Genomic DNA, 13,669 nt, shown 5'->3' with positions numbered 1-13,669 from the left:
ACTTGAATACACTAGGGAAGGCTTGGGTCTTCAAGTCTTGAACAATTTCCTTTACCTGTTTGATTGCTTTTTTTTATTTTCTTGGGTATTTTTGAGAGATTTATTAATTTGTTCTAATTTTCTGTTTGTCTTCTCTTCCATTTCTTTTTTCTTTTTTTTTTTTTTTTTTTTTTTTTTTTTTTTTTTTTTTTTTGGTTTTTCGAGACAGGGTTTCTCTGCAGCTTTTTTAGAGCCTGTCCTGGAACTAGCTCTTGTAGACCAGGCTGGCCTCGAACTCAGAGATCTGCCTGCCTCTGCCTCCCGAGTGCTGGGATTAAAGGCGTGAGCCACCACCGCCCGGCTTCTCTTCCATTTCTTTAAAGGAGTTTTTTACTTCCTGTTTGAGGGTCTCCACCATTTTCATAAGATTAAGTTTAAAGTCGAGTTCTTCTACTTCTTCTGGCTTATGGTGTTCAAGTCTTCTTGTTGTGTATTTGCTGGATTCTGTTGTTGTCATGTTGCTTTTCAGTATATTGGAGGAATTATTGCATTGGCTTCTGCCCATCTCTTCCTTCATTTGAGGCCAGGAGAGTCTTGGTATCTTGGTCCAATCTTTTCTGTGGCTGACTGTGTACTTGGGAGTTTTTCTTGGTCTCCCCTCTCTTGGGTCCCCTCAGCACTGGAACAGGCTTTCAGATCCCCTCTGCCCTGAAGCAGTCTGTGCTGTGGGTTCCAAGGAACCTGCAGATGAAAAAAAAGTGGCTGGGGGCAGTGTGGAATGGGGTAAAGAAGGCCAGCAGCTGGGAACACACCCTGCTGGATGGCCAGAAAATCTTAGGGAATTAAATGAGGTCTGGACTCAGTTCCTTGGGAACATCGGGCTGTTCGACCACTCACTCACCTCTCTGGATCCGCTCAGCAAGTTAGTAGGACTCCTTGCAGACAGAAAGGACCTTGCAAACAGAAAGGCAGGCTTGGGAGACAGGGTGGGGTGGTATGAAGGAGCCCCAATGGCATGAACACTCCCTGCTTTCATCCCTAAAGCAGGTTGATTTGGGGTATCCAAGGACCTCAGAGATAAAAAGGAGTTTTTGGGATCAGGGGAAATGTGGTAAAGAAAGCCAGGAGTCAGGAAGACACCTCTCTGTATGACCAGAAAATCTTTGGGAATTAGAGGGGGCCTGGACTCCAATCCCCAAGACCATCCAGGTGCATGGCTACCCACTCCCCTCTCTGCAGCCTCTCAGCACAGGAGCAGGGCCTCTTGCTGTGCTCCAAGGACCTCACAGACAGCCCCACTGTTTTTCAATATATTCCTCACATTCATATTATTTCAGGGAAGTATTGGAATACTTTTGGATGCATTTTAAAAAATATATCCAGATACAAAATATTTCATTGAGAATAGTTACATTATTAGCTATTCTTTGAGATATTTTAGATTTTATTATATTTATTTATATAATTGTGTGTGTTTGTGTTTATACATGTGGACATAAATATGGACATTTGTAAACAACCTGTAAGAATTGGTTCTTTTCACTTTGTGAGTCACAGGATATGAACTCAGGCTGTCAGGTTTCGTGGCAAGAACATTACTCACTATAAAATTAAAAAAATCAAAAAATTAAAAATCAAATAGTAACAGATTTCTTAGCAAATTTGAATCATGAATTTTATTATTACTTTTTATAAATTAATTATTTTAACTAAATGGTTAGGCCAACTCATGTATGAGCAAATTTTTATTCCAACAGCCTTAAATATTTTTATACAAATTAAACTCTTGACTCATGAGTAAATTATTTAATGTACTTTTTTTGCAAAAAGCTTTGTAATCAGTTTCTCATTAATATGAAATTGTATGACATCAATTGCTTTGTCTGTTTGGGTTCTTTGGACAAGTCCATAGAGACAATCTTTCTACCAGAATGATGTTATCATTGTCTCAAAATATGAAGCAAAAAAATGTCTCTATAGAGAATGATCTTGTTTTTTGATGTCTTCTCATTTTTATCTGTGGTATTTTCCTTATCCATGTAACAACCTATTGAGGTCCAAGTGCTTAATGTGAATGAATGTCTAATAATATATTTGTCTTTGAGAAAGTAGAAAAGAAAATGACAATGAAATGAGTCAAGAGGAACAAAATTCTAGTTTCTTTACTTTACATTTTTTTTTTCCTGGTGACAAACTGATTTAAGTATTGATTAAGTCTCACAATTAGCTATTACAAATAAATAAATAAAATTTAGCCTTTGACATTTTACAACAAGGTTTTTATTTTGTCTTGATGGGAATCTGAGACATGCAAGCTTGCTTGGAGAAAGTGTCATAAATGGATTATAATGAGTTAAACATTTAAGCTTCTCCTATCTATACAAATACAACAATTCTTCTTTTCTTTTGCAGTTCCTTCTTTGTGGCATATGTGGAATACTGTGTGCCAAAAAAAAATCAGGACTTGTTGTAAGTTTTGCCTTGTTTCTCTACTATATTGAAGGGTTTGAAATTAAAAACAGAAATTATAACTAAAGTACTTTTGTCTACTTAATGTTGCTAATTTAGGATTAAAGAGAAACTAAGAAGCAAAATTTGGATTCGGTGTTTCAATGAAAACTATCAAAAATGTTAGAGATAAGTAAAACACCAGGCTGGACAGTGGTGGTGTATGCCTTTAATCCCAGGATTTAGGAGGCAGATTTCTGTGAGTTCAAGGTCAGCCTGTTCTACAAGAGCTGGTTCCAGGACAGGCTGCAAAGTTACAGAGAAACCCTCTCTTAAATAAAAAAGAAAACAAAAAAACCACCAAAGATCCTGAAAAAATCTTAGATACACTTCAAATTCTTGAATATTTAAACTTTAATATTTGCTCTACATGAGAGTCTTTATATTTTTCCCCGTAGAGACACTCAAGAAATTATCATGGAGGAATAATTATAAAACCTTATTCTGTGGAAAACTGACCTGATTAAATAAAGATCTGGGACTGAGGAGTACTTACATTTGTTTTCTGTGAAGTTAGTTTTGCAGAGCACCTAAAAAGAGGTGGTATTTGGTTGCAGTTGATTCTTTTTAAAGATATATTTAATAAATTTTTATTACTGTGAATACATATATAATAATATTCTGATGCTTTATTGTGGTATTAAAGGATTCTGGAATAGGCAACATACTTCCTGTTAATTCTGATATTGGATGTGAGGGAGAACTACATGCTGATGTGAGGTCTCAGTCCTTATGATATTTTATCAGAGTTGAAAAGAAGGAAAAGGCACGATTTATTCTACTGGTACCATATAAAATATCATAAGCTTTTATTAATTGGCAAATTTAGTTACACAAGAACCCTGGAGAATGTTCTTTGAGCTCAAAATAAAAGTTTTTCAAAAACAAATTAGGTATGGGGTCAGAGCAGTAGTGGGGAGGGGGGTCATCCCAATCATCTTCATCTTCCATCTTTCTTTGTGAATATACTCAGAAAAGGCAGATAAAACATTCACTGTGGCATCCATCTGTAAAATAATTGTTAAACATTTGAAGGAAATGGGAATGTTTGGGAAAGTATGTTTATACTTTTAGTTGTCATCTATAATTCTTCTATTACTCTTTAGGTATGGCCTTTATTCTTTACACTTTAACTATCAATACCAGTTATAGTTGTATTGGAACAAATTGTTTAGAGAAAAATTTAAATGAAAGTAAAAATGAATGAAAGGGATGGGAGAAGGAAAGAGGATATTTCATTTTTATGGAGCTGTATGTCTTTACTATCATTCTAACTCTTTGATAAGTTATAAAGTAAACTTTTTGAAAAGTCCCATGTAGATGTAATTACCATTAGACAGTGCATTATCTTCCTGTATTTTCTGAAATCCATGAATGACAGGTAGCTCCAAAGATTTCCAGTTTCCAGTAAATGTTTTACAACATGTCTTCTTTCCTAATATAACTTCAGTCTAGAATCACTTGCCTAATGGTGTTTAAATAGTAAATGACTAAAAACTTGAGCACTAATTCTAGTACTTTATTTCATACGTGACAAAATTCTGCCAACACATATCAATGCATTTTCATTAACTATTAAAGACAATGAGAAAAGCTTTAGCAGACACAGAAGTGTTTCTGTAAAAACAGATATTTTATATATTTTAAAAATACTATTTATTCACTATTCAAAGTCTATAATATATGATCATTTAATATTGTATGTGAGTAAACACTAAAATATGTACTCAAGGAACTGCAAGGCAAGTGAGTATCATTTAAAATAGTATATAAATGGTTAATTTTACTTAAGTTTTAAAATACACATTATAACTAAATAGAACAATTTTGTAATTTAGTGATCAATTTTCAACAATATATTCAATAAGATATATAAAGATTTTATTGTTTCATCATTGGGTTTTCAATCCTGATAAGTAACCTGACATAAGAACAATAAGTAAGACCGAATTAATTAATTGCTTCATTGGAGAAATGAAGCAAATGACTGGAAAAGTAGAAATCTTTGCCTGTCAACATTTTCTTAGTGCTGTTTCAAGGATTCATGGCCTGGCCCTCTCCTAACTTCATTGAAGGAATAGATTGCAACACTATTTTTATAATTTTTCTTCCTTTCTCTACTCCTAAACCAATGTACTCTCTCCCCTCTCTCTGATATTGACCATGCTATACTTAATATCTTAAACCTCATTGCAGTAAAGAGTATAAAAATTGCATAATTATTGCATAATAAGTGAGAAAGGCTGCCTCACTCAGGGCCAGTACTCAAATATTACTTGTTGAGCTCAACTAACTGTTGAAAGCAAACAATATCTTATAATGTAAAAAGTAAGTTCTATAATATGTTATAAAGCTGTTTGTCCTAAAGAATTAACACAACAAATAAGATCAATAATATCCAGGAAGGTCTTCTGAAAAAGTTACAACTTCTTTCTACTAGCTGTCAAGGAAAAAGCAAAATTATTTCCAGGAAACTATAAATATACTTGTTATAAAATGTGTGTGGTGTGTCAATGGGTAAGAAAGGTTTGCTGGGAGTATAGCACAGTTTTAGAGTGCTTGCCTAGCATGTGAGAGGTTCTGTTTGATCCTAAGAACTAGGAAGAAAAGTGTAATTGGCTACTAGGATCCAGGAAAAGGAAATATAAATGGATAATAAGTAAGTATCATCCTCTAAAGATCCATTATATCCTATAGGGTAATTTAGACCAGTTTCTTAAAGCAAATACAGTTATAATGAGGTTCTTTAAAGAGTCAACTAAATTCATTAGTATTCACAGGATATTTCCTGCACAGAAAGCATATTACTTTCTGCTGCCAAGGGTCTTCCATAGATTGATTAACCATTTTAACTCTATGAATATGAGACCCATATTGAACCAGTAGTAAGGTCAAGAATAAAAGCCATGTTCTATGTTTCTTAAAAACAATCAAACAACACTTTTGAAACAAGCTGTGAATATTTGCAGTGGTGTCTCAGGGCAAAAATAGATTTCACTGATTTTGAGTCAAACTATGGAAAGTTCCAAAGATGCCCATTTGGGGAAATACACAAACATGATTTAACTAATTTCCCCAATTTTGCCTAGGTAGAAGTTCCAATACTTGGAAACTTGAGAAGATTTTAGAATTAAACAGAATTTAAGTTAGAAAATCTGAACTGATCACTATTCATTTTTCCAAATTATATTACTGTTTCTTTCAGAAGACCTCTGGGAGGGATCACCAGGTGATGACTGTTCCTTAAAGGCATGCATATTAGAGACTGGAATTATTTTCATCTGGATCTAGCCAAAAGCTAAATTTAGTTTACTTCAGAGTTTCATAAAATATATACCATTGGTTTCATTTTAGAAGTTCTAGAATGTACTTTCTCTATAGTGAATCAGACTGAGTGGAGTCTTCACTGACTGGCACCTGTCACCTCTTTATAATCAAATAGAACAAGTCCTTTTCATTATAGGTTTAAAATCCTTGGCCTGCAGCATCACAAGGCTCTATGCTCTGGACATCTCAACCTTATCAACTTTAACATTCTATTTCTTCTTCTTCTTCTTCTCAGATGATCCTCTTTTCAGCTTGTTGTATCTGTGGACTCATTGGTGGCATCCTGAATTTTCAGTTTCTTCGGGCAGTTACAAAGAAGACTTCATCACTGTACCCACTGCACCTCGCTTCCATGTCTTTGGCATGTATTGGCATTGGGGGATGTACTCTGTCCTCCTGGCTCACGTGTCGTCTAGCCAGCTATGAGCAAAGGAGAATGTTCTCAGAAAGGGAACATTCCCTGCATCATTCTCATGAAATGGCCGAGAAAGTGAGTTTTGCCAATTTGCCTCACACTGCTGCCACACAATGAATACAGTAATCTAGGTGAATCAGTTTATAAGCTTAGATGGAAATTTGGGAATCACATTTTGTAAGTTTGACCCAGTTAGATTAAGAAAATCTTGTTTTAAAATTAGTTTCTTTTTGAAATTCATAAGCACAGCCATTTTAGCACAATTTTGTAGCATCTGTCTATTCAAAACCTTAGCTCCTGAAATAACATTTCACAAAATATTAAGCATCTTGTAAATATGAATTTTCATGCATTATACTGAAAAATAAACTACAGACTCCACTTAATAATGCCATCTTTAGAAATCACATGATTTCTCTTTTCCAATGCATCCTTTGTGCTTATAAGTTGATGTGTTTGATTATGTAAATTGGATTCTCAAGTAGAAAACAAGCTCTTTAATAAAGTGACAAATGCCTTGACTATGAGTGCAGAAATTAAAATACTTATAAAGCTTCATTGGGCTCTCATCTAAACTTCATGCATATTTCGATAGCTTTTTCTGTATTTTACACAATGCTCTTTGCATAATTGTATTATGAAGCCAATTCAAATAGAAAGTAATATTAGTTGCATTAAAGGGCAATTAGTATAGAAAGAGCTGTGTGTTCCAATTACATTTGGTATACATTTTCAAACTCAGTTCCTGTTAGTTTATCTATTGAGAAAGATATAAACATCTGTAAAAATCAACTCACTCAATTAATGGGCAAATTATATTTTGATTTATTTCTTGAAAATAAAATTCTACAGTAATGGCATAAAAGAAATAGTAGCAATAGTTACGCATATTTCTTCATAATGTTATTTTAAAGTTAATATTTATTTTGTAGTTCATCTGCCTTCATTTCATATCTTATCTATACATTAGGAGAAGAGATTCTCATTTACTGTCCCAAGGAAGTAATTGTGGACATATTTGTACATTTAAAATAAAAGATTTGACATTATATTAGAAAAACTAATGTTTTCAAATAGGTCATTAAAGTAAAAGATAAGTACATATTGTAATAGCTGCTCCTTTATGCTCTATTTTTATGCTAATGTTATTTAATTATTCTTTGTATATGTTTGTTCAATATTTATTGTATAATTGTTATATTTACATTAGAGATTGAGGGCTATTGAAATAACCGACTTGCCCAGCTGCCCGGTGGTGCCCCTGACACCAGAGTTACCTACAAGGTATGCTGATTTTAGGGAGTTACTATGTTGGAATGTTGCTACAGAAAGCACTGCCTTTATTAGAAAGCCATGATGCCAGTAGATCAGTCTGGACTGATGCTGTATGTTCCTCGAAGTATCCCTTTCAGAAGGGCTATTCTGAGAAGCAGACAGACATAACCTACATGGCAAAATCTTACAGCATCTAAGTTGGTGGAGAATTTCAATTATTCATCCTGCCTCTAAGCATTCAAGTACATCTCTGCTTGGATCAATCATAATTCTCTTTATTCCTTGCTGCATCACAATTCTGACTCAGTTTCATCATTCACATATGAAACTTTTCCTTTTAAAAATAGATGAATCTGGATAAGGGTACACTGTGTATTTCTGTCATAATAATATTGCATGAACAGATAATCAAAGTTTAAAATTAATATAGTAAAATGTTTGTATATAAAGTTTCTATTGATAAAATTAGCTGATCTATTACATTTCTAGTTGTTAACAACAGTCAAGGCTCTTGGTTTAACCAAAGAGCCTACCTGGAAATACAGAGAGTTACATTTCTAGTCTATTTGAAGGAAGTATATATTTTTTAAATATTCTAGTCTTCTCTTGGCTAAATTAGAAGTATGATTTTATTAAATTAGAAAAGTCAATTTGCAAATGAAATGATGAGACTCATCTATTTAAAACTAACTTCTCTATTAGTTTCTCTCAGTAATTTTACTGTATATGAGTCTGAGAGATTTTAGTTAAGAAAACTTTTGAATTTGTAAGATTTTAGAAAGCATTTTTCAAAAAATCTTACACTAAAAGATTTATACTATAGTTTTATGGAAATTAGGCATTTTTTGTTTTTCATTTTAACTCTTCTTAGAAAATGGAAAAAAAACAGATGAAATTCTGATTTCTATGAACTTACCATGAAGTTTGCTTTTTCAGCCATGCAGTGGTGGTGCACGCCTTTAATCTCAGCACTTGGGAGGCAGGGGCAGGCAAATCTCTGTGAATTCAAGGCCAGACTGGTCTACAAGAGCTAGCTCCAGGACAGGCACCAAAGCTACAAAGAAACCTTGTCTCAAAAAGCAAACAAACAAACAAAAATCCCCAGAAATTTGCCTTCTCTCCTAGCAGAATAAATAAGAAAAATGTGCTTCATTAAATTTTATAATAATAAGTTTGGTAATTGAGTTTGGTTAATCTTTCCATTAATCAGTTTTTTTATCATTATAAGTCTAACACTAGCCCAATGACCTTACATTTCTAGATCTGCTTTCATTGTGCCTTCTTTATAAATCTTCCCAACAGAAAAAAATGGAAGTGAGTATGAAGCAGAAGAATATGAAACCAGGAGTTTTCACTTGAAATGATTTTGCAGTCCTTCAGAAAGTCAACTTGAAGTATAGAATTTGCGATCTTGAATAAAGGACAATTTTGCTAATATAAAATATCTATAGTGTGCTAATTATATGCTAATATATTATCTACAATACTATTATAAATGTGAATGGGCCTCTGATCTCATGACTTTTTTATATAATGAAGGACCTAATAGCTAATAAATAGGAGCTGGGAATGTAGCATAGTTGGTAGGGTTGTTGCTTAGTATCTTGAGCATCTTACAGACAGGCAAGTGACACATGCCTGGGTTACTCCCACTCCAAATATGGGCATGAGGATTATAAATTTAAGGCCATTCCCAGGTACATAATAATTTCTTCCAAGCATTGGCTACATCAGACCTTGTCTCAAAATCAACCAACCAACCAACCAACTTAACAAACAAACAAACAAAAACAGTCAATAAGCTATATGAATTTAAATACCCTAAAATTTAAACATTTTCTATAATTGTAAATGGAACTCTTTATGTTACTTTTTCATGTCTGTGCATTTACATCTTTACAAGCACATTTCTGTTATTTCGTAGTAATGAGAACATTAAAAACATGCCCCAAGTTTTCATTTCCCCAATTGCTTTTTTCTGTGTAAATGATAATGTCATTAAAAACAATTTCCTGTCTAGGCATGATGATTTACACCTAGGATATCAACATTCAGAAAACAGGCAGAAGAATTGCATGTTTGAAACAACTCTGAGGTACACTCAAGTTTTACATCAGTCTGGGCCACATTTCTAAACCCTTTTCAAAACAAATATCTGGCTAACTGTGAATGTCTTTCAGTTCATAAACAAAAGACTTCATGTTTTTAAATTTTGATATAAATACCTGTAGAATATTTTGGCATTTTGTTGATGTGCTTGGCAAAGCATCTGTTTTGGCAAAACCTGTTTAATTAGGCATCTTCTTTCTAGGTTAGTTCATTCGAAAAGTGAGTTCAAGTAAAGAGGGGAAAGATCAGCATGTGAAAAGATAGTGTATATCTTGTGTATATAATCCTGGGATGTCACTTCAAAATTTTCATGTAATTTAAGACTCTGAGAAATTTTATTTCCTAAATCACAACAACAGTATCAATCACTGTCCTTCCCCGCAAAATACTCTTCAATGGCTTGTAATCTCTGCTTTACTACTAAGCCTATCAATGTCTTACTCTGAAGTGAGTTTTAATTCATTCATATTATTTTGCTAACAGGAAATGACAGAGAACATGAGCAATGGAGGACCATGGCCGATATTTAATGGAAGAGTACAATCAATGTTTTAAAGAAGTGAACATTTTTCAGGTTGTTCATGAAGCAAGAGAGGTTGAAGTCCTGGGAGCTGCAGTTAAAACATTTGTTGCATTTGCAGTAATTTCTCCTGAGCATCAAACTAAAATTATTCCTCCTCAATTTTCCCTCAATTACCATTAGCCTTTTCTATAGGGTATAACCTTTCCAGAAACATTGTAGATTTTAGTCTCCTCAAAAGTTGTTCTGAAAAACACTCTTCCAGAAAACTAAATGGAACAGCTGTGATTACTACTATACACAAACAGCATTTGACTAGCATGAGCTTTAGAATTGTAATTGCCTATTTTATGAATAATTCAAAAGTAAACACATCAAGAACTAACAATAACATATTGATGTCTTTGTTTTGAAAGACTACTGACTTCAAGTATATTAAAAATCAAAGCCTCAGTAATGCCTTGTTGTAACATTGTAATTAATTTCAATTTGTGAATGAACTACATTTCATAGTTTATTTGTAAATTACAAAAGGTACAGCATTAGTGAAAGAATATTAATCTGTATGATATTTTTGCACTTTTGCACAAGTTAAAATATTGTGTAAGGCAAATAAGTATGTTTTCACAATACTGTGCAGATTGATCTGCATGTTCATGAAAGAATTTAAAACAAAGTATGTGTTATACATAGATGTAAATATACTGTAAATAGAGAAAATACATACAGCATATATTTATAGCTACATGAGTGTAAATAGGAATTAGTAAATAAATTGTGTGGGTATAAGGGTAGTCTATGAGTTATAGGAAGAACATTGATCAAAGATTTACAAGACTAGAAGGTCACAGACTTAGTTTCTACCCTTTCTGTCCATTTTCTTCTTTTTGTTAAATATATTGTATGTAGATAGAATTGTGGCTTACATTTATAGAGCTGAGTGACTTGAATACTGAATCATAAATAACATAGTTATTTGGCATATTACTGTGATCATGGTGATTATGTAAAAGTAATTTTTCATATTTATTTATAAATATAACTTTAATCTTTATGTCTATATTTATAAACAAAAGTTATTATTTAGGATTATTCCTGATATGTTAATTTAAAATAAGATTCATCCAAATTTAATTATACAAAAGGAAAGATAATTTACTACCCTACATGAAGTTACTATTAGATTTGATATATTTTATTTAAGTGTCTTATATTTTTTGGTGATTAGTATAAAATAACAGACTAATCATATTAGGGCAAGTATATATTGAAATCTGATGGTGTTCTCAGCATAAGAAAATTGAAAGATAAACTGACATTCATATGGCTACATTCAATTCTTGTCTTCCACAATGGAACACTAAAATAACAAATAACAATATGTATAAATGAGTAAATAGCATGGACTTTGAGATGTTTCTGAAAATTAATTTCTGCCAATCTACAAAGTAATATTTTTAAATAAGTAACACTTCACTATATATATTTTTCTCATTTTTTTATTAAAAATTTCCATCTCCTTCCCTCCTCCTCTCCCTTCCCTCCCCTCTCTTCCACCCATACACCCACATCACCCCTCTCCAAGTCAAAGAGCCATCAGGGTTCCCTTCACTATGTTAAGATCAAGGTCCTCCCAACTCCCCCTAAGTCCAGGAAGGTGAGCAACCAAACTGACAAGGCTCACAGTGAGCCTGTCCATGCTGTAGAGTTCAAGCCCATCTCCATTGTCCTTGGTTTCTCAGTGAGCCTCCACCGTCAGCCACACTCAGAGAGTCCGGTTTAGTACTCTATTGCATCAGGCCCATTCCAAATGGACTTGGTGGTCTCCCGTTAGATCTGTCCCACCATCTCAATGGGTGAATGCATCTTCCTTTAGCACGGCTTTCATAGTGTCCCGTAGGTTTCAGTATGTTTTGTCTTTATTTTCATTAAGTTCAAGGAAGACTTTAATTTCTTTCTTTATTTCTTCCTTGACCCAGGTGTGGATCAGTACTTGACTGTTCAGTTTCCATGAGTTTGTAGGCTTTCTGGTGGTAGTATTGTTGTTGAATTCTAATTTTAATCCATGGTGATCCGATAAGATGCAGGTGGTTACTAATATGTTTTTGTAACTGTGGAAGTTTGCTTTGTTACCGAGTATGTGGTCAATTTTCAAAAAGGTTCCATGAGCCGCAGAGAAGAAGGTATATTCTTTCCTGTTTGGGTGGAATGTTCTATAGATGTCTGTTATATATATATATATATATATATATATATATATATATATATATATATATATTTGGTTCATTACCTCTATGAAGTCTCTTAATTCTCTGTTAGGTTTCTGTCGGATTGACCTGTCCATTGGTGAGAGAGGAGTGTTGAAGTCTCCCACTATCAATGTGTTTGGTTTGATGGCTGCCTTGAGTTCTAGTAATGTTTCTTTTACATAAGTGGGTGCTTTTGTATTAGGGGCATAGATATTCAGGATTGAGACTTCATTCTGATGGATGTTTCTGGTAATGTGTATAAAGTGTCCCTTTCCATCTCTTCTGATTGATTTTAGTTTGGAGTCAACTTTGTTAGAAATTAGTATGGCCACACCCGCTTGTTTCTTAGGTCCATTTGCTTGATAAACCTTTTCCCAACCCTTTCCTCTGAGTAGATGTCTGTGTTTGTGGTTGAGGTGTGTTTCTTGTAAACAGCAGAATATTGGATCCTGTTTTCGTATCCAATCTCTTAGCCTGAGCCTTTTTATAGGTGAATTGAGTCCATTGATATTAAGTGATATTAATGACCAGTGGATGTTAACTCCAGTTGTCATTTTTTTATTTGGTAGTAGAGATTGTGTGTTTCCTTTCTTTGAGATGTGCTGGTGAAGGGTCACTAGATGTCTGAGTTATTTTGGGCAATGCTGGACTCCTTTGTTTGTGAATTTCCTTCTATTACTTTCTGTAAGGCTGGATTTGTGGCTACGTATTGTTTAAATTTGTTTTTATCTTGGAATATTTTGTTTTCTCCATTTATAGTGAACGAAAGCTTGGCTGGGTATAGTAATCTGGGCTTGCATCCATGGTCTCTTACTTTCTGCAAAACATCTATCCAGGACCTTCTGGCTTTCATGGTTTCCATAGAGAAGTCAGGTGTTAGTCTGATAGGTTTACCTTTATAAGTTACTTGACCTTTTTCTTTTGCATCTCTTAATATTCTTTCTTTATTCTGTATGTTTTATGTTTTGATTATTATATGGCGAGGGGATGATTTTTTTTTTGATCCAGTCTATTTGGTGTTCTGTAAGCTTGTTGAACCTTAATAGGAATATCTTTCTTTAGATTTGGAAAGTTTTCTTCTATAATTTTATTAAATATATTTTCTGGACCATTGAGCTGTACTTCTTCTCCTTCTTTTATGCCTATTATTCTTAGGTTTGGTCTTTTTTATTGTGTCCCAGATTTCCTGAATGTTTTGTGATGAGAATTTGTTGGATTTGCCGTTTTCTTTGATCAGTGCGTTTATTTTCTCTATGGTATCTTCAGAATCTGAGATTCTTTCTTCTA

The 13,669-nt window shown here is 33.6% G+C and overlaps 1 protein-coding gene across 2 annotated transcripts in view; it reads left to right on the top strand.

Moving 5' to 3' along the window:
* Tmem196 (transmembrane protein 196) overlaps nt 1–10,168 on the top strand; it is a 114,830-nt gene extending 104,662 nt beyond the window's left edge. For both annotated transcript variants that reach the window (XM_038337763.1, XM_038337762.1), the window contains exons 2-4: nt 2,392–2,448; nt 6,050–6,304; nt 10,097–10,168. In XM_038337763.1, coding sequence (XP_038193691.1) covers nt 2,392–2,448; nt 6,050–6,304; nt 10,097–10,168 — 384 coding nt within the window. The remainder of the gene's footprint in view (nt 1–2,391; nt 2,449–6,049; nt 6,305–10,096) is intronic.
* Nucleotides 10,169–13,669: the final 3,501 nt, after the last annotated feature.

Source organism: Arvicola amphibius, chromosome 7 (genome assembly GCF_903992535.2).
Source record: "Arvicola amphibius chromosome 7, mArvAmp1.2, whole genome shotgun sequence".
NCBI lineage: Eukaryota > Metazoa > Chordata > Mammalia > Rodentia > Cricetidae > Arvicola > Arvicola amphibius.
The sequence above is the reverse complement of the archived record's forward strand: the minus strand, read 5'-3'. Positions and strand labels throughout refer to the sequence as shown.